Genomic DNA, 22,508 nt, shown 5'->3' with positions numbered 1-22,508 from the left:
TACATTTCATTTTTCTCTACAATGTGTCATTTAATCAAAGCTTGCGTATCTAATCTAATCAGTTTAATGTAATTGTTTCCTTTGTTTCGAATAAAAATATTTACCTAATCTATTCTATTATATACTTCGAATCACATATTAAAGTTAAGCATCTGAGTTACGATTACGAAAAATGATTCCTGATCGCACGCAATCGAATTTCATCGAAAAGGTTATGAAAATGGCCGATCGTCATCTGGATCCTTGCCCCTCAGTCGACCCTAAATCCATCCGCCTCGGTGACAGCAAGTGTCGCGTAGGAATGTCACTAAACTATTGTGTTGCAACCGAATTGGCGAACCTAGGCGTTCACGACTTGACGAGCAGCTTCTACTGGAATTATCGATCAGCCCTCTGACGTAGTTAAACAATTGGTCGAGAGCGCGTAATCGTTTCGATTCACTGGCAAAAGCGTGCCGCTGTCAGTAATAAGACAGCCACAGTGTGGTCTGTCAATAATGCTGTCACGTCAAACGCGATCGACGAGAGTTAGAGTGAAGTTCGCGACGATGCATCTTAAAGACACCATCGAGGAAACGAGATTCCTGTGAGAAGCCTTCGCATGGACAAATGGCTCCAAGATAGAAAGCTCTGGCTTTTCGGTAGCACGCTACCCTTGCTACCACGCAGGTAAACATTGCCAGTTACGAAGTATTACGCCCACCAATGAAAGACTCGTATGTTTTTTCCATTAAACTAATCACAAACCAAACATAGAAAAATTTATCGACGCTAAACAAATCTGATTTCGTCATCGAGCGACCCAAAAATCGATTCACCTCCGTCGAAAAATGTATCTTTTATGCTTCAACCGTTCGATTACGAAAAACTTGTTTCAATCTTGCAATTGGTATTAATAAAAGTCTGTATTCATCCGTCGTTCAAATTTAATTGATGGAATTTTTAGACTATATTTTCTCTATTTCTGTTTGCGTTTCCAATTTACCCTGTTGTGGTTCTATGTGGTTCGAGTATCGTTTATAAAGAAACTAATAATTTTCTAATAACAAAGTAATATTGTAACTGGAATCTGGGGCCCGGTTCTCTCCGGAATACGCGACTTTGACATTGGATTAAATCGATCGATCTTTGTTACATAGTTTTAACACGCGAGGCATGATGTATGCATTAAACGTCACAGACTGCTATTAAACGCGATGGATGTGTCAACAGGAAGGTAGACTTTCAACGGAGTAGTTGAATAAAAATCGTTTTTTAATATAACGATCGGTCCTCTCTCCAAAATTATAATTTTTTAAATGTGTATCGACTGATTATTTTCGTTTGTATTGCAGACAAGTATTATTAACAAAAACAGAAATAAAAATGTGAATTTGTAAAAAAACTGACAAACAAAAGAATAGGGATTTAAACAATTAAGGCAGCATGAACGGTTCTCTGAATAGAACCGATGAACAAAAACATTCTGTCGTGGAATTACGTTTTCTCTTGAGCGTGACTGTTTGGTTTTTTTCACATCGATCGATTTCTTTCGGTTCTCTGCGTGTAAATGTTTCAGCGATCAAGAAATGAATAATTTATGAGGCACATTCATTTTTTACGTCAGAAGGCTAATTTGACGCAACCGTTCGAAAGTCCGAACTTATTAAAGCGTAACAAACGCTATTAATTCATTCGTTTTAAACTGGTATTTCACATGGAAAAATTAGCCTCCATTTTGCTTTGTATCTTAGGAATCAGTAAATTAATGAACTCCCATCCTTTCTCTGGTGTTTTTTAACTAAAAGTTTGGTTATTAAGGTCGAGAAAATTTTGTTAAGTTCTGGACTAATAAAATTCTGCAACAACGTTGTCAGCTTTCTCAAACAGTTTTCATCTATATCGACAAACATGATAGCGGTGTCTATCATCCCCAGCTTTGCAATAGAGAATTTAAAGAAACGTTATAGCAGGAAATTACGTAACTTCGTCGCCTTCCGACGCGTAGATCACAAGCCAAAAACATTTCAACCCTGTTCACGGTCGTCATTCAAACATAGGCGTAGGTAGCTTAATATCGATTGTCAATAATCAAGAGTACATTGCAAAGAAGCATTTCAGCACAGTTATTGTTAGTGATGCTCGGCATGTTCAACGAAAAGGGTGCTTCGACAACAGGACTCAATGAACGCCATCATAGGATTTCTGTACGTATATGTGATAACTTATATTTTCAATCAAATAGGAAAAACATATTTGACTCGATACATTAAATTTAAAGTATCGTTCAAGTAGCAAAATTTAATTTATAACATACGTTACTTGTGAGTGATTTTTATTTCGTTTACTTTTAACAGTTACCAAAACCAAAAAATGAAAATATTGGTTTTATACAGCATAGCTGTTTACATGATACAGTGTCGTAAGAACACGTTATTTCCTATCGTGGCGTACATTCGCCATTAAAGATTTCACATGTTTGTTTTTCAATTTTGCTCTGCAAAATATAAAAACTGAACTTAAATGTTATTTCCTACATTGACATTGACAAACAGCTGTGTCAATGCTAGCACGATTTCTGTTGTTATTCTAATAGCCGCTATTCGTTTGGAAGTTCTAGTAGAAGTATTCTATGCTCGTAATAAGTTCGCGGTATCGAGGTAAAAGGTCAAAACAATCGTCGAACCTAATTTCAAGATACTGCAAGCGCTCTATATCATCTCTATTACTTTTCACTCGAGTATGACACGCGAATCCGTTGATGCCAATAATGGCACCAACGTCCAGCTTATTATTTTTTAAGTAGTCCACGTGATGTCGGTCAGAATATCATCTTATCTATCACGAAAGAATCGTCAATTTAATACAACTGTTCCTATACTACCATTTAATCGAAAGAAATTACTCGATTCTTCATATTCTTTCGCAACATTTAATATGTCGTATTCATTTTACTAACACGGTTAAACAATTAAGAAACCCCCTGTATAATATTGATTCTTTTTCGTGAAAATGATTCGTTAAAAGTTTATTAGAACTATGAATTCGAGAGTGTATATTGTTTGACGGGGTCCATTTTGACCTAAACCTGAATTTTATTATTTTGCATTCCAGTACAAAAATTTCGATTTAATCTTTACGTCAACGTATTTGTAAATCCTTTATTTATTAATGTCGTTAATTTACAAGCTCACTAAGTAATAATAGTATTATTATTTATTAAGAACTACACGACTCTGAAGGAAATAGTTTGCGTGAGTTCACATGGACATATTATATTATAATGCTGCAAAGAGTTAACAATTATAATACATATTTCCTATTTCTGGTCGCTCTACAAACCTGTTCAATTTTGTCAAGATCAGTGGATCACTTCATGGATCATTCTTGTCAGTTGCACACAGTAATGATCACAAGAAAGGAGGGCTACAGGGTTTTGATCCACTATGAATTAAAAAGATCATTCGATTTTGAATTACTTCAAATGTTGAAGAATCGTCAAAACAGTTTTAACGAAGAGTATTGAAAATTTAAATATTCACTACAATAATACAGACGCTGCAGAGACTTTCAACCAACTAAATAAGAAAAGGCTTCACCATACTGTTGTAATCACTATACAGGGTGTTCGGCCACCCCTAGGAAAAATTTTAATGGGGAATTCTAGAGGCCAAAATAAGACGAAAATTAAGAATACCAATTTGTTGATGCAGGCTTCGTCAAAAAGTTATTAATAAATAACTTCAAAAATTTTAAATTGTTCTGGAAAAATTATTTTCGGTTACGGGGCTAAATTACAATCATTTTTGGTCAATAGACATACCCCTGAAATCCTACCCACTTTCGAGAAAAAAATTCAAGTAGGTACTGAAATTTTTAGACGAAATTAAAAACTTTCAAATCATACTAAAAAAATTATATTTAGTTACAGTGGGTAATTACAATAATTTTTGGTCATTATACATACCTTCGAATTCCTACCCACTTTCGAGAAAAAAATTCGAGGTGTGAAATTTTTCGACAAAATTAAAAAATTTCAAATCGTTTTGGAAAAATTATTTTCGGTTGCGGGGGTCAATTACAATAATTTTTGGTGAATAGACCTACCCCCGAAATCCTACGCATTTTCGAAAAAAAAATTCTTTACCGAAAATATAATTTCTGGCCAGAAATGTCTGCCCGAATTTTCATGCGAATCTTTAAAACGTCATAACTTCTGAACGGATTGAACGATTTTAATTTTCAAAAAAGCAAACAACGCGTATTTTGGTGGAGAATATGTACAAATCGCAAAAATATCCGAAAAGTTGATCCTTGACCCCGTAAAATTAGAAAAACCCCATAAAAATGTTCCAATTTTCAAACAGCCATAACTCCTACAATTGTGAATATATTTCAATGAAACTTTTTTCTGAAGTAGAGCTCATGGGTACCTACAAAAAAGTATTAGACAACTTTTCTGTAGGGCGTCAAACAAAATTACTAAAAAGGAAAAAGGAATTTTTAAGAAAAATCGACAGGGGGTAGCTGCTGAAATTTTTCGACGAAAAAAAAAATTTCAAATCGTTCTAAAAAAAATATTTTTGGCTGCAGGGGTCAATTACAATTATTTTTGGTGAAGCGTCATATCCCTGAAATCCTACTCCCTTTCTAGAAAAAAATTCAGTACGGGCGGAACTTTAAACGTTAATAACTTTTTAACGAAGCCTCCATCAACAAATTAGTATTCTTGATTTTCGTCTTATTTTGACCTCTAGAATACCCCATTAAAATTTTTCCCAGGGGTGGCCGAACACCCTGTATACCGTAATAAAGTCAAACGAATTTTCTTTACATTTAATTTCTGATAAAAGAGAAATTTGAATTTTGGCCAGCATTTGGTCGCTGTGTTTGTGCAAAAATGATTAAAACTCGTTCGTGAAATTAGCCAATAGTGCAGTGCAACTTCAGAGCCGCTGAGACGTATTTAACCTACCACCGACAACCTTTGAATGGTAGCGATGCATTTTCAGCCTATTAAAAATTAAATTCGGTTCCTGAACGACCTCTAAAATTAACGCTTGGAATTACACCCGTTTGACGATTCCAAAGACTTCGAGTATGGTGAACTGTTCATACTCGGTTCGACATGATCAACGATTTGAGGTTCGCAAACTATCGCCAGCGCGTGCCGCTTTGGTAAGCTGACAACACTGTACAACAGTTGTTCTTAACCTCTTGACCCACGATTTAATTAAAAGTAATTTTCCAAACGCTTACAATCCTTTTTTAATATACTCGCAAAACAGAACAGATTTGTTTCACGAATGTCTGATGACAAGTTCGACTAGATATTATTCTCTTACAACTGAGGGTATATGTTTGGAGAAAATAGAAATAGACTTATTCGTAATCATAGCAAAAATAGATTTTTCCCTCCTCATACCATTGATTATTCTTGGTCAAACCACGTATTACATCGTTACTTATTATTCATAATTATCTTAAAAAGCATAGTCTATACCTTTAATTATACTTGACGTATAAGAACTCTATGTTCATAATGTTACTATGCACAACTGAATGCTTAGTGCTAATAACCCTGCAAGGGGTACCTAGCGTAAATAAATAAAAAAAAATGGGGGGTATATACCTATTATCTAAAAAAATATCAACTTCGTTATTTTCATTTAACATTATTATAGTTATTAGACTATAATAAAGCTTTCGATATTTCGAACTCATTATATCTTGTACAGAAAAATTACAAATTTTCTTGGCAAAATAAACTTTCAAATGCTCACAGAAGTACTTTACTAACATTGTCTTTAAGAAACAAAATTTACGAACATATACAAACACTTTAACACTAGAACTACCAACAATTATAGTGCACTTATTTGTAACCAAAGAAATTAAAACGATAGGTACGTGAAGAAATGTATAATGCAATGGAAATAAGTGTTTATTCATTCTCTTATAGAAAATTATGGTCTTCTAAAAATTCAGTACATTTTTTAATTTTATTAAAAATTACGAATCATTTTGACTGCTTTGGTAGTTCTAGTATTAGACGCAGTTTTTAATAAATTCTATCGAAGACCTAATCAAGGATGAAATCGTTGATCTTAGAAGCAAAAATGATCTAAAATTGGGGTTTGACTCAACAAGATGGGGAATTCTGGAGTTTTAATTTTATTAAAAATTACGAATCATTTTGACTGCTTTGGTAGTTATAGTATTAAACGCAGTTTTTAATCAATTCTATCGAAGACCTAATCAGGGATGAAATCGTTGATCTTAGAAGCAAAAATTATTTAGAATTGGGGTTTGACTTAACAAGATGGGGAATTCTGGAGTTTTTTGTAAGAAACTTATCATCGTTTTGTAGACCAATGTATGCAAATTTATCTGATTGAAAAATATTGATTTAACTCAAATTTATGGACGTTAATCTCTTAAAGGTCAATGAGCTCTCTTGAACTGAGAAAAGAGGTCACACGAACATTAAATAAAATGAAAATCGTTTGTGAAACTCGAGACATTTTTCCGATTGCACCAGGAAAGTTCAGCAACGACGTTCTTAAGTTGTTTTAAGGATGTGGGGTTTTTAGGGGTGGGGGATGTCCAATTTCTACGCAAGCTGGTCAGCGTTACGCGATCTAAGGGCGCCTGCGCCAGGTTCTGATTCAAATAAAGCGAAAGCCAGAGGGGAGCTTGACCCTTGGTCATCGGCTAGGATACACAGTTTGCTTCGCAACCTTTACAGTGATAGTATGCACTTTACGCAGCAGTTTACCTCTTTGCCATGCCTTGCCAAGTATAAAAAGTGGGTACGAACCCAAATTCCGTTCGAAACTTACAAGGAACATCCGCGAAGTGAACGAACGATAAGGCAGCGCAGGTTTGTAGAGCAGGAAAATACAGTGTAAATATATTTTTTCTTAGCTACGGTGACTCGAACTTAAAAGGTGAAAGTACCCTGTAATTTTTCACCCCCTAATACTGTCTTGAAAACTACTGGAAGTATTGGGAACTTTTACAAACAAATTCTTTAAAAAATAATATGATGTACATGTGTCAACCAAGAAATTAATAAGAAAGTGAAAAAAATCACTTTAAAAGTTTTTGGTTTTAACACGTTGACTGCCACGCCAGTTTTTCGACATTTTTTTAAATTAATATATTTAATAGTTCGATGAAGCACTTGTTATTTTGTAGCATTTCTAATGGTAATGAAATATTATTAAAAAATTTACAACTATTAAGATTCCATGACTACCAGTGACCACCATGGTAATTGACGTGTTAACTGAATTAAAATAATTGTGGTAAATGCAAGCATGACTTAATTTTGTTATTCGATATAGATTTGGATCTTTTGGGATGTTCTTCAGTACATAAATTTGATTCAGTTATCAAAATAATTTGGGAACTAATGAAACAGTATTTGACGTAAGAAAACTTAATAGTTAATATTAATTTTAGTTTGTGAGAGTAATAACAAAAGGAAAGTAAAATTCGTTAAATTCGTAGTAATACGGTGTAATATATGTTTGTACAGTCATTTTTCATAAAAGCTGTTACTACAAATCTATTCACGTTAACTCTTTCTATTAATTCTTTTTACGTTAAATACTGTTATGTTTATTCTTTAATTATTCAGATAATTGGACCAAATTTATACTGAAGAAGATCCGCAGAACAGGTCAAAATGAATAATAAATATAAATGAAACTAAATAATACTTTTGAAGATAAGAATGAGAGGGTCGAAAGTTTGAAAGACAATTTCACCCCTTAAAGTTAAGTTACTGCAGCTAAGAGGAAATACATATTTCCTATTTTTGGTCGATCTACAAACCTGTTCAATTTTGTCAAAATCAGTGGATCACTTCATGGATCATCCTTGTCAGTTGCACACAGTGATGATCACAAGAAAGGAGGGCTACAGGGTTTTGATCCACTATTAATTAAAAAAATCATTCGATTTTGAATTACTTCAAATGTTGAAGAATCGTCAAAACAATTTTAACTTTACGTGAACTGGATCGAACAAGAGTATTGAAAATTTTAGTGTTAAAAAGTTTCTAAAGTTTTCAAGCAATGTATAACCAGGATCTAGTAGAGTTCAAAGAGGGTGAGGGTATTAACAAAATATTGCGAGAATATTATAATTAGAAATAGAAAGATTAAAGTTTTGATGATTATTTTTATTATAATTTCCTGGAGTGGGATTCTCGAATATTTTATTAATATTCCTCCCCTTTGAACTCTACTAAGTCCATTACTGGTTACAAACTGCTTAAAAACTTCAAAAACCTTTTAACGCTAAAATTTATATTCTTGCTCGATTAAGTTCACGTGAAAATGAAACTGCTTCTTTCTCAAAATACTCAGTGATAGCGAAATCAGTATTTAAATTTTACTTTAAAACTCTGCGAATAAAAGTCCATTATTTCATGTAAAATAACGTTTTTCTACTGTTACGTGTATTTGTTCGTTTATTGTAACCCGGAAAGCTTTTATTACGGGCTGCATTGCTGGTCAGATCGGTGACGTAAGGAATGCGATAAATGAATCGCGATTGTCATTGCACTTCAATGGGAACGCGCGTGCACTCGCGTGTCACAATGCACTGTGATAACATCCGCGATGAGCTCATAACTGTACCACATCATTTACATTAATGAGGCCCCTAATAACGATTCCATTGAACTACTAGCAACAACGTTGCCAGTAATACTCGAATAAAAAATTCTGAATATAATTATTTAATATGCATTCTGCGGAAATTTCATGAAACCTTTTATCTGAATTTTAATAGTTTCACGCAATTTCTTTATTGCTTGACAAGTGTTAGACCATCGAAGCTTCAATATTTCTATTTCTGTTTATAATTCATGGGAATGGGACTCTCGAATCTTTTATTTTTTATGAGATCCTTCGAGCTTTCCTAGATGAAATCAAGTACTTGAAAATAACTGAGAATGAGTCTCAAACGATGCATGTACAGGGAAAAATTTTAATGGGAGATTCTAGAGAGCAAAATAAGACGAAAATCAAGAATACCAATTTGTTGATCGAGGCTTCGTTTAAAAGTTATTAACGTTCAAAGTTCATCCTGTAGAACAGGCGTACGCGTGATAGTGATTCTCACTCAGAAAACTGTGAGGCTGTCGATACGTCACTAAGTAGAGTTTCTTAAGCTGAGTGAGAACCACTATCGCCCGTACACAACTGTATGCAAGTTGCCTATCTACAGGCGCAACTTTAAACGTTAATAACTTTTTAACGAAGCCTCGATCAACAAATTGGTAATCTTGATTTTCGTCTTATTTTGCCCTCTAGAATCTCCCATTAAAATTTTTCCCAGGGTTGGCCAAACATCCTGTATATGATTGCATTTTGCACTACAGCTAATAGCGTAAAACGGTAAATAAAAACAGATTATGGAAAAGAGTGGGGAAAAGAAACATTGTACCTCCTAATACAATTTATATCAAAGGTCCTGATTATACATAAAATCGTATTATTATGTGTATTGTGTCTAGTGTAATATGAAAATAATCACTTACGGTCAATTTGATGAGACGAAACGGTTTAAATGGATTGTTTTTGTGCACAGGTCACGTGCGCCGAGCAAGGCGATGGAACGATACGAACGGCTGGCACGTCTTGGGGAGGGTAGCTACGGTGTCGTCTTCCAGTGCAGGGATCGTCAAACTGGAAAATTGGTAGCTGTGAAAAAGTTCCAACAGACAGAAGATGACCCCCTCATACGGAAGATCGCGCTACGCGAAATACGCCTCCTTAAGGTTAGTGAAGAAGAAAAAATATTTTGCAAGAAATACAGTACTTTAACGATTCGTTTCAGAGTGAAATTTTAAATATCAATTGTTTACTCTTTCTTTTTTACGATGCTCCGTAATTAGAGCTCCACATTGAATCTAGCATACGATTCTAATACATACGTTCCAGGCGTAATAGTAACGAGGCTAATGGTTAATACAATTGCACCAGTGCAATTGCACGATAATCAGACAAATTTTAATATAACAAATTTCAAAAACAATCTTATTTTCGATAAAAGGAAAGGTCATCTTGACTATTCTTAAATGACGCCCTATCTTTCACTTCGCAAAGTTGTTCGAGTTCAACGACCTACTATACTGTAACCTACGGATAACTTTCATTTTAGAAATTTAAATTCGATTAACGAAAACGTCAAAGTGGAAAATTATATTATTTCGAGCAATTTACTTCTCTATAAATTTCAGTTTATCTTTCAAACAAGAAATTATTTTGTTATTATTTATATGTTTTAGAATTAAGCAATACTCGAACCGAAAAATAAATGTTTAAACGTTTGCAAAAGAAACCATCGTATACAAATGTTATATAACTTTCTCGGCAAATTTTACAGGAACTGTCTTTATTGGTTCAGCAATCGATCACATTATGCAATAGAGGGGTTAAGTACATTTGGGTCAAATTGACCCAATGCTAAATATGGGGTACATATAATTTTCAGAAACAACGTATCTAAAGGCAGAAATAGACAGAATTCTTATTTAGATAATAATCTCAAGTAAAGAACAAAATAATTGTATTTATGGAATGAAATATTTCACAACGAATGAATAAAAGTTTAACTGTTCGATCTAGTAACCGGTACGAATGAATTTCTATACGTCTGTTTCGTTAGTTATTTTGTCTAAATGTCTTTTCTTATCTACAATTTTTAACGGTAAACGAGTGTCCATTTTCTAAAAGTTCTAACTGAAATAATCTTACAACGAAGTACTTGTACGCCACAGTTACACACCGCGAAGAAGTTATCGCGACAGCATATCTTCATCCAAATCTAAAACAGCTCTTTCTTCTAAAAATAAATACATTGCAAAATTAAAAGCGTTTAAACCATTTTTAATGACCTTCGTTTCCTTCGTGTTTCATAAATAAATTTCAAAAGTTGATTTATTTGTTACTTTTCTATTATTAACAATGTACTTCAGAACACAATGTCTGACCGAACAATTCATTATTGCAGAAGAACAAAAAGTTCTTCGCTCGATTTTCTATAAAAATGACCCAATTTCCGGTGCAAGAGTTGCTCGACTATAGGTATTCATTTCCTCGTAGGAGGAAATGTCCAACCATATATTCGTAATACCTTATCAGAAACTATGAAGTCTTTAGTTCCTCGAGCTTTCAACGCTTATTCTACCCCTACACCTACATACTTCGAGGTGAACAACCCCTCGTACCCTGAAAATACGAAACCTCGTGTTGTCCTCGAATTAAGACTGGCCTGAGGAACTCCGGGGGTCGAAAAATCTGTCCTTGCACCACGATGGACGTCAACGTTCGATTTATTCTCAGGCATTCTGAACGCAAAATAAGACGGACAATGAGCAAAAATTCATAATCTTACACAGCGAAATAGCCGCATAAATCCAACGTTGACTACAAGAAGTGGCCAACGGTCAATACCGCGGCGGTCAATATCTTAGCGTGTTCTGCTCTCGCCGACCTAGCCTTATCGAAATAATCGGTGGGTTCCCTCCCAAACATATGCGCATTCAAACGAGCCTGCACTCTGCTCTGACATTTTGCCTCAAGGATATTTTCTTTCGTGCACAAAATAAATCGTAATGGTAATGATTTCCTCCAGCCCGCGACTCTTGACCGTAACACGTGTTCGCGATAACGAGAAACTTTATTTGAGTTTCTGTCGAAGAAACTATACGCGAACCGAATGCTTCGATCCGCCGCTTACCCCAAGCGATGCGCTCGAATTTATTATATTAACAATAACTTACGTTACTATTCTTTATACTACGACACAATGATTCAGAATTGATGGATGTGGATCAATTGACTCCATCAAGTTTACCCTCGTCGTTTGCTTGATATTTGCTGTTCATGCTGTATGAATGCTGCAAAAACAATCGAAAAGACAATTTTAATAAACTAACAATAACTCATTTCTAAATTACTGTTCTTTATAGCACGATACAATAATTCGGAATTGATGGTTATGGATCAATTGGCACCATCAAATTTACTCTCGTTGATTGCTCGATATTTGCTGTCAGTGTTATACAGGGTGTACGGCCACCCCTGGGAAAACTGTAATGGGAGATTCTAGAAACCAAAATAGGACGAAAATCAAGAATACCAATTTGTTGATGGAGGCTTCGTTAAAAAGTTATTAACGTTTAAAGCTTCGCCCGTACTGAATTTTTTTCTCGAAAATGCGTAGGATTTCGGGGGTATGTCTATTCACCAAAAATGATTGTAACTGACCACCACAGCCGAGAATAATTTTTCCAAAACGATTTGAAATTTTTTTCTTTTCACCGAAAAATTTCACACCTCGAATTTTTTTCTCGAAAGTGGATAGAATTTCGAGGGTATGTGTAATGACCAAAAATGATTGTAATTGACCCCCGCAAACGAAAATAATTTTTTCAGAACAATTTGAAATTTTTTCATTTTGTCGAAAAATTTCAGTAGCTACCCCCTGTCGATTTTTCTTAAAAATTCCATTTTCATTTTTAGTAATTTTGTTTGACGCCCTACAGAAAAGTTGTCTAATACTTTTTTGTAGGTACCCATGAGCTCTACTTCAGAAAAAAGTTTCATTGAAATATATTCACAATTGTAGGAGTTATGGCTGTTTGAAAATTGGAACATTTTTATGGGGTTTTTCTAATTTTGCGTGGTCAAGGATCAACTTTTCGGATATTTTTGCGATTTGTACATATTCTCCATCAAAATACGCGTAGTTTGCTTTTTTAAACATTAAAATCGTCCAATCCGTTCAGAAGTTATAACGTTTTAAAGATTCGCATGAAAATTCGGGCAGACATTTCTGGCCAGAAATTATATTTTCGGTAAGGAATTTTTTTCTCGAAACTGAGTAGGATTTCGGGGGTATGTCTGTTGACCAAAAATACTTGCAATTGACCCCTGCAACTAAAAATAATTTTTTCAAGACGATTCGCAAGTCTTTTTTTTCACCTAAAACTTTCAGCACTTACTCGAATTTTTTTCTCGAAAGTGGGTAGGATTTCGGAGGTATATGTATTCACCAAAAATGATTATAACTGACCCCCGCAACCGAAAATAATTTTTCCAGAACGATTTGAAATTTTTTAATTTAATTTTTAATAATATTTTAGCCTCTAGAATCGCCCATCACAATTTTTCCCAGGGGTAGCCGAATACCCTATACGAATGCTGTAAGAACAATCGACAAAACTATTTCAATAAACCAACAATAACTTATTTCTAAATTAGTGTCTTTTTTATCACTATATAATGATTCAGAATTAATGAATGTGGTTCAGTTGGCTCCATCAAATTTACCCTTGTCAATGCTTGATATTTGCTATTGGTGCTGTATGAATGCTGTGAAAAACAATCGACAAGGCTATTTTAATAAACCAACAATAACTTATTTCTAAATTACTGTTTTTATACCACAATAAAATAATTCAGAATAAATACGTATCAGTATTTATAGGCTCCATTGTTGCTTGTGCCTAAAAAATAAAACATTTGCAACGATTATACTATAAAATTTAAATTTACTATACAAAGAAAAATTGAATTTGATTGAATCATAGGCACATATATTTTGCAGAATCTCAAACACCCAAATCTCGTCAATCTTTTGGAAGTCTTCAGGCGGAAACGGAAGTTACATTTAGTCTTCGAATACTGCGAGTACACACTGTTGAACGAGATGGAAAGATATCCAAATGGCTGTCCGGAAATCACCACGAAGCAACTCACGTGGCAAATTCTACAGGGTGTCGCGTATTGTCATCGGCTAGGCTGCGTGCACAGGGACGTAAAGCCTGAAAATATTTTAATAACGGCCGACGGAGTGGTGAAGCTCTGCGATTTTGGTTTCGCGCGAATGCTCAGTCCTGGCGAGAACTACACAGAATACGTCGCAACAAGGTGGTACAGGGCGCCCGAGTTACTGGTAATTTTCTTAATAAATTAAAACGTCGTCGTTACTGAATTGATCGATTGATCTTCAAAATTATCTTATTCATCGAACAAACCTTTCACGTATTTTATTATTTGGGGGGGTTTGGGGTCTCAGATCGCGAATTCAGAGTTGGAAATACCAAATTCAAAATGGCGGATACAATGATCGTAAAAACATTGATCGTTTGAACAATTTTGGTCGGGAAACAGATTTAAGGGGTTTTTTTTATTTTGAATATAAGAAGTCTAATGTTTTTCAACAGGTCGGAGATACCCAATATGGTACACCAGTCGACGTATGGGCAATCGGTTGTGTTTTCGCGGAATTAATACGCGGGGAGGCACTGTGGCCAGGAAAATCGGACGTAGATCAATTATACTTAATCCGAAGGACTATCGGTGACTTATTGCCAAGGCACTTGGCAATTTTCCAACAAAACGAATTTTTTGCTGGTATTACCTTGCCAGCGCCTCAAACTCTTACCCCTCTCGAAGATACTCTACCTAACAGAGGCAATACTGCTCTACAGGTACATCGTTATTGGATCGGACGTATGCAAAAAGTTTTAATGGGTTTTGGTATAAATGAAAAAATCATTTCACTTCATAAAAGATAAATAAATTAATCAGTTATGTTTGATTGACATCAACAATCTCGTCAGTCGAAAGTCGTGGGGAAAAATTTTAATGGGAAATTCTAGAGGCCACAATAAGACGAAAATCAAGAATATCAATTTGTTGATTGGGGCTTCGTTAAAAAGTTATTAAAAAATTAAATTAAAAAATTTCAAATCATTTACGGAAAAATTATTTTTGGTTGCAGGGGTCAATTACAATCATTTTTGGTGAATAGACATACCTTCGAAATCCTACCCACTTTCTAGAAAAAAATTCATAGGTGTAGAAATTTTTCGACGAAAAAAAAAAATTTCAAATCGTTTTGGAAAAATTATTTTCAATTGCAGGGGTCAATTACAATCATTTTTGGTCATTACACATACCCCCGAAATCCTACGTACTTTCGAGAAAAAAATTCTTTACCGAAAATATACTGTGTGACCGGAAATGTTTCTATAACTTTTTAACGAAGCCTCAATCAACAAATTAGTATCCTTGATTTTCGTCTTATTTTGGCCTCTAGAATCTCCCAAAATCGTCACATTTGAAATTAAAAGATCATTCACAGGTTGGGATCAACAGAATAGACTCACCAAATAGATCACATGTTTTTAACAGTATTTTTACTATTGATCCCTCTACAAAACTGGTACATTATTATAACATGCAAGATGATATTGCTGTCAATCTTAATTATTAATTTTGAACAAAATTGTTAATTCAAAGCAGCCACTTTTGACCACAAATAACAATTAGTTCGTTGCCTTACGTTCAAAAAATTTTAATAGATTGTCTAATGTTTTAAACGAAAAATTAGTTACTGATACAGATGTTTATCAAGAATCCATAAAAACTTTTGAATCACCTAATACTTTCTTTTGCCTAGGACGTCAAATAATTATAGTTTACATTTAAATATAATGTTATTTAATTTTATCCAATAGTTCGACTTTCTTAAAAAGTGTTTGGACAAAGATCCGGATCAAAGATGGTCGTGTGAACAACTCCTACAACACTCCTATTTTGAAAATTTTCACTTCAAAATGCCCGAGGCTGAAATGGAAGAGTTCGAGAAGCTTAAGAAATACCGGGATCGTTCAAGAGTAAGCACAAATATGACGATTAAAGATCCATTTATACCCACTTGATGAGCTATAGACGAATCGATTTGAATAGTTCCATATACATATTCACCTTATATTTAGCATGTGATAAGACAAAAATAAATTTTCTAATCTATAAATATTTATAATATGTTCAATTTAAAAATATCGAGTCAAAAAACAGGGTGCTTCCACCAAACTGAAATTGTCGTGAAAATTAAAGTCGCCATTAAATTGTTAATGAATCAGAAATAATAATAAAACGATTATAGGAAATAAATTCGAACATTTATGCGGAAAATATAGTCAAATGACAACATATCATTCTAATACTATTATTATATTTTAGAATAGTAACTACAATCAAATGGTATTACCTCAACTTCCTAAGGCCGGTGCTTCAGTACATAGTCAAAATGAAAACCGGCCTAAAAGCTCCTCCATGCATCATCAGCAGGACTTTGATCACCTGCCTACTATTAAAGGTTGTAATTAAGCTCCTCTGTGATTGTAATATACTTATTTATGTATATATATACACGTATATATGTATATTTATTTATTTATTTAAACTTTATAAATATTCATTATAAATTAATAATTATTAATAATTTTTATTTGTACTCGCACGTTTGTCTTTGAGCTCGTATAGAGATTTTGTTCTATTAGCATGATTTCTATGTATACATATTTACTGTATGTACATTGTATGTACGTCTTAAAATAAAGTTTTGTACAAAATGATCACTTTATACCATTATATCCATAAAAAAGTATAACAAAAATATCGTAATAATTTATTAACGATAATAAACTGAAAGCTATTTTTCCATAAACTATTAAAGTTTCTAGATTTATGATACAATTTGAAGAAACATTTTTTTAAAAATGTTCTCACTTCAGTGATGTTATACTTTTTTTCAAAAACTTAGCTACAATTATACTGTTCTCAATAACAAATACATTGTAAATCCACACAGCATGAAATGGCACAAAATTTATCAGCCAGTTACTATATAACTGTAAATGAAACATCTTTATAGGCAATACTCGATACATTTTGTAAACACTGTAGAATTTAGAAAATTTCCAGAGAATTAATAACGTTCGGCTGATAAATAAGGCTGAGGATAAGCATGAAATCAATATTATGAATCAGGTACACCTTTATTCGCGATACAAATTCTTGAACTTTAGAAAAATTGCCACTTAGAACATTTTGTAACACATTTTATGAATTTAGAATTCCGTGAATTTATTTTGCTTAAACAAAACTTTAAGCTCTATTTAACCAGAATATAATTTATATTATTCGTTACATATAAAGATAACCGTTTTATTTTACGATTATAGGAGAAATACCAACGATATAATATGGCAATAAATAATTGTATATATATACATACAATATGTATATACGATTTTATTTTTCCATCCACATACTTTTTAAGTTCTTGCACAAATAATCATATATATTTATATTATTTTTATTTTCATAATTCTTCGTATTGTATAAAAATGTACATATTTATAACTATTTATACTTAAATATTAGCAAATAAACAGTTTCTTCGCTAATATTACACTAGAAGTCGAATCTATTTGATGACTATTATATACAAAATATTACTCTGTCTTCTTATAACGTTCATACAAACGTACGAGAGGATGTTCATGCCTCTGATCTGGTGGTACGTACTTGTGCTGTATCATGTACCAAACAACGTGCAAGCCCGTGAAACCAATCACGACTGAGGCTACCATAAAAGTACCACTCATCTTCGCTTGAATTTCTCACTCATGGACGTATGAATATACGAATATCCAAACTCCTCTGTATTTTATCAAATGAGTTGTATATTAATTGCAATAATGCAATATTTTTGACAGAAAACGACGTTTCTAGTTCCAGACAATGTATACTGATAAATTATTTAATATAACGTACTTCAATGTTACTCACAAAACCTATTATCAGTGTATGGTTACTATAATAAGAGAATATCGGAAATTTGTTTTTTACAAACAACTATAAATTACCCATCTTTCTTCAAAACGTGTTCGGTTATATGGCCATAGAAATAGTTATGGTCAGGGTGAGCAACTCTTAAGATTTTACGTTTTACTGGTTCTTTTACAACGCCATGGGCGGAATGCCTCTGAACTAAATCGACTGAAGGCGCGATGGGGGAAAGGGATATTCATAGAGGGAAATTTGAATTTTGAGGGAAATGTAATTATTACATTCAATTACACCTGTGAAATATATAAATTAACATATGATGAATATTCGTAGAATTCACAATTTGAAGTTCCTGAATGACGTGACACAAAATTATTAACTATTAAACTTTTAAAAAAATGTTTAAAAGACACACATTGTCCACAAAGTAAACAAACTTTAATATCGATTTTCTTGAAAACGAAGCCCGGAATAAAAAATGTTATGCCAAATTTTTTTCTTATTTTCTCACGTAGAATCACCCCCTACTCGATTGTACTACCAATTCCGGCCCACTCTGTATAGAGATAAATGGTTTGAGGTTATAATATTGATAATCATTTTATAGTAAATAAGAAGAGAGGTGAAAAATTTTGGTACTTCTGAGCATATCAATCATGGAAAATGATATTTCTGCGCACTCTGTGAATGATGATCCATTCCATGTGTATGGACCTTGTAAATCGTGTATCAAAGAATTACCTAATGCAGAATTATTAACCTTGGTTATAAAATGTACCAATTTTGCAGCAATGAAACATAAAGATCAAAGAAGGAAGGACCCAGAAAAAACACCATATATAAATCACCCTATAGGTTTGCAATTTTTTAAAGATTCTGCAATTCAGCAATCAGTATAGAAGCAAAGAAAAATAATATAACAGATAAAAAATATACAATGTTTTTCTAGGTGTTGCAAATATATTAATTCAAATTGGTAACATTCATGACCCAGTTGTAATTTTGGCAGCTCTATTACATGATACAGTAGAAGATACAGATACTACATTCGAAGAGATAGAAAATGAATTTGGTAGTGAGGTTTGTAATATTGTTAAAGAAGTAACTGATAACAAGAATTTATCGAAAGAAAAGCGAAAAAGGTTACAAGTTGAAAATGCTCCTAAACGAAGTCACAAAGCTAAATTGGTTACCTTGGCAGATAAATTGTATAATTTAAAAGATCTTCAGAGAGCAACACCAGTTGGTTGGTCATCGGAAAGAGTAAAAGAATATTTTAAGGTAATTTGTACAAAAATAAAACAGGTGTTGATATAAATTTGTATATTAACATGTTCACTGTTAGAATCTTTAATCGTATAGTCAGGGCTATTCCTGGCAGGAGTGCAAAAGGTGCTTCTGCACTTCAACAGTTAACCTCAAGGATAACCTCAAATTATGGTCCAAAAAATACACGGATAGCGAACATGTTAATATATTAAAGTTATTAAATAAATATATGTAAAATATTAATTGCAGTGGGCCAAAGCTGTAATAGATGGATGTCGTAAGACTAATTTTCAATTGGAAAGGGAACTAGATATAATTTACGCAAATCGAGTAGCTCAGGATAGAGAGACTTGTGGATGTAAACGAACACCAATGCCGAATTAGTCAATAAATTTGATGATTTAAAATATTGGAAAAAATAATAGATATATATTGTAAAAAATTGCGCGTAATATGATATAATATTTGATAAAACAAAAAATATACAAATATAAAAAAAATACTAATGTCGATTTTTTAAATTATTTTTTTCTTAAGTAATATTTGTAGTGTGCTACATTATGATTCTACTAACGTTTGTTGCAATGTTCTTGGTAGAACCATTGCACATGTTCTGCAACAGAGACGCACAAATGCTACAAACTCTTTCTTTCGCTTAGCATGGCTCGTATTAGACTCTAGTAACTATAAATATTATAGAATCAGTTGTGATTGAATGGTATAGACATATTGCAAACTGATTGGATAGAAATATTTCAGAAAGAGATACTTGTCCAAAGCTTGGGTAAACAAATTCACAGTACATGTCACAGTTGCCCACAGTTACCAAATGGCGGACACCGGCATCTAGAGTCCCTAGAGGAAACTGCCCCTCCACTTACACACGTTAATTTACAGGCACGTGTACGTGAGTACATTGCCTTTCCTTTTTGCTCTTGAAATAGCTCAAATTCAACTTGCGTCAACCGATATACGATTCTGAGTCTTGACTGCCCAGGCATTTTTATTTTTCGATTTATGTATACACCATAAACGAGGTACAGAATAGACCTATCGTTTAATGGGACTTCGTGATACGAACTATACGAACTGATATATCAACCTTGTAAAATATCAATTGTTTTAGAGCAATTTTTTCGTTTAAAGAGCAGTGACTTTAAAAATTACAACCAACTGAACTACTGAAATCGGTAGAGCTAGCAAACGTAAAAAAGTCTACAGTCTCTAGGTATCGGTTAATCATCTAGTAACACTGAAATCACGTGACTTTGTTTATCTCCTGAATAAGCCCAAGTTTACTCTTTATTACTCATCACTAGAAATGATATATATGAATTCCACTTTTTTATATATTATAATTGTTTAATTATTAATTATGTACCATTTGGTTCGCAAAAAAGAGAAAAAGAACAGTTCACCTTCGCAAATAAAATTCTTTAATATTTTTAAGCTAAAATAGAAAATAAATACATTGTAATAAAAAGGCGGGAAATCTTTGTAGTAATGTTCAATAGTTACAGTTGACGAGAAGTGATCGTAAATTATAGTACATGCAATGATTTTGTGAATTATTCGCTTTATAATGTCAGTGAACGTTTTAAAGTTTTTAAAAGTATTTTCTTTTATTGTAGTATGTAATGTACATGCATACATATAGTGTAAATATTATGTTATCATGATATTGTAACTATGGCTGATGAAAAATTAATAAAGACGGTACAAAGCACTTTTACTCTGTACGGTCTTGTACTTTCAAGGTATATAAAATATTTTTATATTTACGTAAATAACTTTTTTATTTTTGAATCTTTTATGATTTTTTTTTTATTTTGTTTAGGAAACTCAGTGTTTCACTTGCTAAGGAACTTTTAAATATAGAAGAAGACGAACGAAAAACTTGGCTTACACAGATCGTGGAACAAGTTTTATTACAAAATTTAAGCGATCCACATATTACAGTGGAACATCTTAAGTTAGCAATAGAAGAATGTATAAGACCCGATACGTTGAAAAGTACAGAAACAGTATTGAATGTAATAGATGCATTTGATATACCAAAAATTAAATATCAGTTATCTGAGAAAAAGTTTATCTTAACAACTGTAGTACCAGATTTATATTCTGAAGCAACATACAAATCTAAAGTATTTGAGGATCGGTTTCAATTACTTTGGTATAGAACTTTGAAACATGAATTATTTATTCCTCCTAAGCTTGGGGAGAAGAAAGAACATTGGATTGAATTAGTACCTATTGAATATTTATTAAGCGAAAGTAGGAAAGGATATGTTTACATAATGGGTCTTTTAACTCAATTAACAGAGGGCCAATATTATTTGGAAGACCCAGGAGGAGCCATTAAAATTGATTTGCAACAAGCAATATCCTTTAAGAGACTTAAAAATATAAATTTTAAATATTATTTTTATACGCGTAATACTAAGAAATATTTTTCTCCTTGACAGTTGTATACGATTTTCAGGATGGTTTAATCATGGAAGCTTCTATAGTAATAGCTAGCGGGAATTATAGGGAAGGTATTTTATATGTGGAAGATATAGGTTTTCCCCCGGCAGAATCATCTATTAACGCGCGTGTAGAGTTTGGTAATGCGAACACATTCGGTGGACCAAACGATCTCTCTTTAAAGCTATCAGAGAAACTAAAAAATATTGAAACATCTAACAAAGATGGAATGATTGTCTTTGTATCTGAAATGTGGTTAGACGATGCAATTGTTTTACGCAAATTTAGGACTATGTTAGAAGGATATTCCGCGTATCCACCTATTGCTTTTGTATTATGCGGTCATTTCTTGAGCTTCCCAGCAAATGTAACAAGCATACAGAAATTAAAAGACGGACTTAAAGATCTAGCTAATTTAATAATACAATATCCGGGTATAAAAGAATCGTCCAAATTCATTTTCGTACCTGCACTCGAAGATGTGGGATCACCGAAAATTCTGCCGCGGTCACCACTTCCGAAGAATCTTACAGCAGATTTTAGAAAAGATATACCTGGTGCAGTATTTACTACTAATCCATGCAGAATTCAATATTGTACAAAGGAAATTGTAGTGCTAAGGGAGGACATTTTAACAAAAATGTGTAGAAATACACTTCACTTTCCTAGAGAAGGAAATATCTATGACCATGTAAGCCTCATTGTATCGATGTTTGTGTATACCCATTGTAAAAAAGTTGTAATATTTAATTTTCGTATGATTTTTTAGTACGCCAAATCAATTATTTGCCAGTCTCATTTGACTCCTTTAAATCTTTCCATAACCCCAGTATATTGGAAACACGATCACGCTTTACAAATATATCCAACGCCAGATATAATTGTAGCTGCGGACAAATTTGAAGCGTACGCAACTACTTATTCGAATTGCCACGTGATCAATCCCGGACTATTTCCGAAGAATGATCATTCATTTAAAGTGTATGTTCCTGCCCTAGATTTAATCGAGCATTGTGCTATCCCCAAAGATATGGATGGTATTTGATCTTGAATAATATGTTTTAAGTTAAAAAGCCAAATAAAATAATTGTTTTTCATAAAAAAAATTTGTTCTTATAATTC

At 33.1% G+C, this 22,508-nt stretch overlaps 3 protein-coding genes and 1 long non-coding RNA gene across 6 annotated transcripts; 3 read left to right on the top strand and 1 right to left on the bottom strand.

The window, feature by feature from the left end:
• The first annotated feature begins 201 nt into the window (after nt 1-201).
• On the top strand, nt 202-17,022 carry LOC143350051 (cyclin-dependent kinase-like 4). Of its 3 annotated transcripts, none has more exons than XM_076781838.1 (6): nt 202-669; nt 9,586-9,775; nt 13,612-13,959; nt 14,231-14,497; nt 15,530-15,688; nt 16,038-17,022. In XM_076781838.1, the coding sequence occupies exons 1-6, from the start codon at nt 602-604 to the stop codon at nt 16,182-16,184; spliced, it is 1,179 nt and encodes a 392-aa protein (XP_076637953.1). In that variant the 5' UTR covers nt 202-601; the 3' UTR covers nt 16,185-17,022. The 3 variants fall into 3 exon arrangements, with proteins under 3 accessions (XP_076637953.1, XP_076637955.1, XP_076637954.1); XM_076781840.1 differs by lacking the exon at nt 202-669 and adding an exon at nt 2,037-2,186; XM_076781839.1 differs by lacking the exon at nt 202-669 and adding an exon at nt 6,639-6,787.
• Nucleotides 17,023-17,159: 137 nt separating this feature from the next.
• LOC143350052 (uncharacterized) lies at nt 17,160-17,932 on the bottom strand. Its single transcript, XR_013081049.1, has 2 exons — nt 17,637-17,932; nt 17,160-17,522 (listed from the first exon to the last, which is right to left on the bottom strand). It is a non-coding gene; the product is annotated as an uncharacterized LOC143350052 (long non-coding RNA).
• Nucleotides 17,933-18,257: 325 nt separating this feature from the next.
• Mesh1 (Metazoan SpoT homolog-1) lies at nt 18,258-19,373 on the top strand. Its single transcript, XM_076781450.1, has 3 exons — nt 18,258-18,506; nt 18,601-18,932; nt 19,170-19,373. Exons 1-3 carry the CDS (start codon nt 18,308-18,310, stop codon nt 19,302-19,304), a joined length of 666 nt encoding a protein of 221 aa, XP_076637565.1. The 5' UTR covers nt 18,258-18,307; the 3' UTR covers nt 19,305-19,373.
• A 500-nt stretch (nt 19,374-19,873) lies between these two features.
• Dnapol-epsilon58 (DNA polymerase epsilon subunit 2) lies at nt 19,874-22,456 on the top strand. The gene is made up of 5 exons (XM_076781653.1): nt 19,874-19,957; nt 20,552-20,677; nt 20,758-21,301; nt 21,394-22,077; nt 22,156-22,456. The coding sequence occupies exons 2-5, from the start codon at nt 20,610-20,612 to the stop codon at nt 22,429-22,431; spliced, it is 1,572 nt and encodes a 523-aa protein (XP_076637768.1). The 5' UTR covers nt 19,874-19,957; nt 20,552-20,609; the 3' UTR covers nt 22,432-22,456.
• The last annotated feature ends 52 nt before the right edge of the window (nt 22,457-22,508 follow it).

Source organism: Colletes latitarsis, chromosome 14, assembly GCF_051014445.1.
Source record: "Colletes latitarsis isolate SP2378_abdomen chromosome 14, iyColLati1, whole genome shotgun sequence".
Lineage (NCBI taxonomy): Eukaryota > Metazoa > Arthropoda > Insecta > Hymenoptera > Colletidae > Colletes > Colletes latitarsis.
Note: the sequence above shows the minus strand (reverse complement) of the source record. Positions and strands in the feature narration are given on the sequence as shown.